The following is a 4,685-nucleotide window of genomic DNA, read 5'->3' on the forward strand; positions in this document are numbered from 1 at the left end:
TCTAAATGACTAACTTTATTTAATTTTCTTGATTAGTATTATACATTAGGAAAAATTACTATTTTTATCTCTTAACTTATTTTATTTTCCCAGTTTGGCCCCTCAAATATTTTACTCATATCGATCCCTCAACTTTATGTATGTTTATCTTTCTGTCAGACAATTTTGTAACATGTCCAAAATAACAGCACTAATGGGAAAAGTACACTAAAATAAAAAAATGCTTAGGTAAGAATTTCTGAGGGTGGCCTTAAGCCAAAGGGTACATTATATCATATTGGGGTTAGTTCCACCCTAGTCTTTCTAAATACTACTACTTATTCCAAATATTGAATAGTAAATTTATAGTATGATCTTAAATTTGGCATTTCAAGCCTATACTTCTAATCATAGATATTTCATATTTATCGTATACTTCTTTCCATTTTCTTGTTATTATTTCTGTATTGTTTTCAATTCATTCCAAATCTCCTACAATGATTATGATAAAATTCATGCTTTCTTGATAAACCCTTTTTGTAATAAAGAATAACATGCATGTGTACATCTTTTACAATTGAGAAAGTTATTTGAATTTGAGTTTAATATTCTGAAGGTTAAAGATGGATATAGGGGCTAACCAAAGAAATGAGAAATATGTTGCTATCATGGATTCAAAGGACCCACAATTTGGAAAATTTGACAAGCCACTTCCATGTTTTGGCTGTGGAATTGGATGGTTCTCGTGAGTTATTTTATAATAAGTTTTAATTTTTCTTACTTTCTTTAAGAATTTCTTTACAAGTTGAATTTTGAAGGTAAAAAAAGTAAAAAGAAGACTAGAGAGTTGTGAAATATATTGTGAAATGACTTTGAAGTCTTCCATTTTCCTTCAAAACTTATTTTGCAAACGACCCCTAAGGGTATGTTGTAAGTTGAATTTTGGAGAGGAAGAAAGAATGAAAAAAGAAGATTTGAGAGTCATGAAATACATTTGTGAGATGACTCTAAAATCTTTATTTTCCCTTCATTTCTGTCCAAAACTCAACTCATAAACGGTCCCTGAGATACATAATATAATTAATGCTTGCATCTTTTTCTTCCTTCTAATTTTCATGTTAGTCTTCTGCTAGGATTTATATGCCCATTGATGTGGTATTATGCAACAATTCTCTACTTTGGAAATTACTATAACAAGGATCCAAGAGAGCGTGTTGGACTTGCTGCTTCTGCAATTTCTGTATGTTTTGTTATTAAGAATAGTGTTACTTTGCATGCATTATTTTATTTTGTCATGTTAAAGACTTAAGGGAATGAGTGCTATGTTTTTATGTTTGCTTTTTTATGTTGATGTTGCAGGCTCTAGTTTTCACAATTGCTGTGTTTCTCACACTAATTGTTATTGCATGTAAGTAGTTGCAATCATAATTGCTGCTGCAATGTTGTAGTTTTAGAAGACTCTTAACTGCATTACAACTATAATTGTAGCCGCATCAATTTCATTTCTCTACAATTTTTTACAATCATGGTAAACATGCACAATGTGACTATCATCACAACCACAACAACAACAACCAAACCTTTGTTTTACTGGGTGAAGTCGACTATATTGATGGAACAATTTCATAATATAACATCATCAAGCTGGTGTAGCGGGAGTTAATTAAGCTCGTGTGATCTCTTGTAGCCATCAATGGATGTAGATAAGGTGCGGTCGAAATTGGTGCATACAACAAATCAAATGACTTGTGTTGTTTTTGTCGAGTCATAATATTATATGAAGCTATAAGTGAATCTAAATCCAAGAAGAATAGGCACACCAATGCTACTACTACTATGTTATGAAGAACTTACTTTTGATGACATTAAAAGAATCTCAATTTTGGTATTTTTGTATCCATGGAATAATGGTAATTAGTTTCTTATGGTGTCTATAGATGTAAAATTATATTTATTTTCTCCGGTTGTTTACGTAGCTCGAAACAATTTTGAATAGCACGAGATAATTTTTATTGGCTGAGTCACGATTAGGTCGTTCTCTGTAAGACTTTTTATGGTAGTGCTAAAATTGTGCAAGTAGGCTATCACCCACGCTGTCCCCATGATAAATGAATACACCCACAATACTGACGACTACTAGTGTTAGTTCTCAAATTCTCACAATATGGTTATCCTTGTCAATTCTTTACCCATAATACTGATTATAAATGTCAATTCTCAAAGCAATATGGGACTAGTAAGTTTTTTCATTTCACAAACTCAAAAGTCATCATAAATGACCTCATTAATATGCATTAAAAACCACATTAGAACTCATCATTTTCAAACAAATTCCAACACGTATCTTAACAAGTAAAATCTATCCTTTAGTTTTTTTTTTAGTTGTTTTTGTCATCTAAAACAAATCTATAAACACACTTTTTTAATGAATTATTTAGGGATAATATCGAGTTGAGTGAGCTCTTTAATCTACTTGTCATTCAATCCATTCACATCTAAAGATTAAAAATCTCTTGAATGAGTGGATTTTAAACTTTACATTCTTGACTGTTTTTGTACCCAAAAAATTATACATATTTAACTTTTAAAGAATAACTAAAAGCTAAATTTATATTTCTTTTCTAACCAATGTGTTTTAATCTAAGTGTAAGAGTTTTGAATCACTCATGTATAAGATCCAGTTCCTACTTCGATACATTATGATACACTACTTATTAAGAAAATAGGAAAATGTAGATAATTGTGTTAGTAAGGTCTATTACATGTAGATTATCTCATTGGAGGATCCACTTACTCCAAGAGTAAGTGTTTTAAATTTACTTCTCATCCTAATCATCAATTCTAGAGAAATCCAATGGTTTAAATTAATGTTTAGATCTAAACCATTATATATTCCTAAAATTGATAGCTAAGATAAATAGTAAGTTTTTTAAACTTACTCTTAAAGTAAGTTGATCCCGACTCCTCATTATAATATGATAAAATGGGGAAAACGGTCTAGAGCAACCAAATCTTTTTTAACACAAGACAAAAACCTAATTTTTCTATATACATAGTGAATCATTTCTCATTATTCAGATCTTTTTCCATGCTTTTTATCTAGCCTAGAACGAATTCATGTGTCTTTCTTTGGAAATATTACGGTTTGACTACACTATCCCACGTTTAGTGTAGCTTTTGAATTAATTACGGGTTTGGGGTAGTTTTTAGTGGATCTCGTGGACCAGATCCACGATTTCACTAAAGTCGTGGACCCTATCCACGAGTTTCCAGGAAAGTCGTGGACCCCATCCACGATTTCACTACAATGTGTCAGGTCTCTGTAAGTCGTGGACCAGGTACACGACTTTCATGGCAATGTCGTGGACTTAGTCCACGAGTTCCATGCAATGTCGTGGACCATGTACACGACTTACAAGTCGTGTCTTGGATCCACGATTTCCAAGTTCTATATATATCCCCGGCTCCGAGTGTAAACCACATTGAAGGAAGAACTGTATGAAAAAATTGTAGCCTACTATAACTGAAGAACTCTGCATATTTAAGGTAACTTAAAATGCTTTAAATTTTTTTAGATCTTTTATTTTATATATAATTTTATGTGTTACCTCTGTTTAAATGTAAATATGTTTGTTTATATTTTACTCTATAGTATATGTAGATGGCAATTATTAGAGATATTGTTAGTGATTTTAGTGATGATGAGGACATTGAAGCTTTGTGATGACGAGGATGATGATGTTCAGATTACCACACATGAACCAGTTAGCATAATATATGATAATCCTTCATCTTTTTTCATTAACATTGATTATCAATCTGGACAAGATTTTCCATATAGAAGTACTCACATAAGTACTGATATAGATAATGATTTTTTTGTTGGTATGCAATTTGAATCAAAGGAGGCAACAATAAATGTTGTAAAACATTTTCATATTAGAAATTATGTTTATTAAGTTGTGGATGAGTCTAGGCCAGATATATATGTTGTAAAATGTAAATATTATGGTGTTGGGTGTGAATGGAGACGTCGAGCATCAAAAAGTGTGAAGCGTGATATTCGTAACAGACATTTGGGCATATTCTCGATATCAGTACAATCAAAATCAACAACCACCTAATTACGACATTAGTTGAGAGATGTAGGCCGGAGACTCACACCTTCCATCTACTTGTTGGCGAGTGCGCAATAACTCTTGAAGATGTCGCATACTAACTTGGGTTGCCAATAAATGGAGCTCTTGTTACTGGCATTACAAGTGGTAATTGGGAAATGATTTGTCACAACTTGTTGGGTGCAATCCCAACTGACAAACAAATTATGGGTCAAAGAATCCAAATGAGTTGGCTCGACTCAACTTTTGCGGTTCTTCCACCACATGTTGATGATGTTGTTATTGAGCAACACGCAAGAGCGTTTATATTACGCATGATTGGAGGCTTCCTCATGCCAGATACATCAGGATCACGAGTCCACCTGATGTATCTCCCATTGTTGGAGGACTTGTCACAGACATTCCAATATAGTTGGGGTTCAGCTGTATTGGCGTGTCTATATCGTGGAATATGTCGTGCGACACTCATTAGTCACCAAATTGAAATCGTGGATGCTTGCATTTACTACAGTCATAGGCATATGACCGCATCCCAATGCTAGCTCCAAGAGTACACAATAATGACTCACAAACTTTCCCTTTAGTCCA

General features: G+C 32.9%; 1 protein-coding gene across 1 annotated transcript; it reads left to right on the plus strand.

Moving 5' to 3' along the window:
• LOC109356562 (60S ribosomal protein L18a-like protein) lies at positions 457 to 1,696 on the plus strand. The gene is made up of 4 exons (XM_019599945.1): positions 457 to 724; positions 1,102 to 1,219; positions 1,339 to 1,387; positions 1,667 to 1,696. Exons 1-4 carry the CDS (start codon positions 603 to 605, stop codon positions 1,684 to 1,686), a joined length of 309 nt encoding a protein of 102 aa, XP_019455490.1. The 5' UTR covers positions 457 to 602; the 3' UTR covers positions 1,687 to 1,696.

This window comes from Lupinus angustifolius, chromosome LG09 (assembly GCF_001865875.1).
Source record: "Lupinus angustifolius cultivar Tanjil chromosome LG09, LupAngTanjil_v1.0, whole genome shotgun sequence".
Taxonomy (NCBI): Eukaryota; Viridiplantae; Streptophyta; class Magnoliopsida; order Fabales; family Fabaceae; genus Lupinus; species Lupinus angustifolius.

Excerpts from the sequence above, each read along its gene's own strand:
- LOC109356562 (XM_019599945.1), top strand. The coding sequence starts at position 603 with ATGGATATAGGGGCTAACCAAAGAAATGAGAAATATGTTGCTATCATG. Across the intron at positions 1,220-1,338 it reads TTGCTGCTTCTGCAATTTCT|GCTCTAGTTTTCACAATTGC; the intron begins GTATGTTTTGTT and ends TTGATGTTGCAG. Across the intron at positions 1,388-1,666 it reads CACACTAATTGTTATTGCAT|CCATCAATGGATGTAGATAA; the intron begins GTAAGTAGTTGC and ends GATCTCTTGTAG.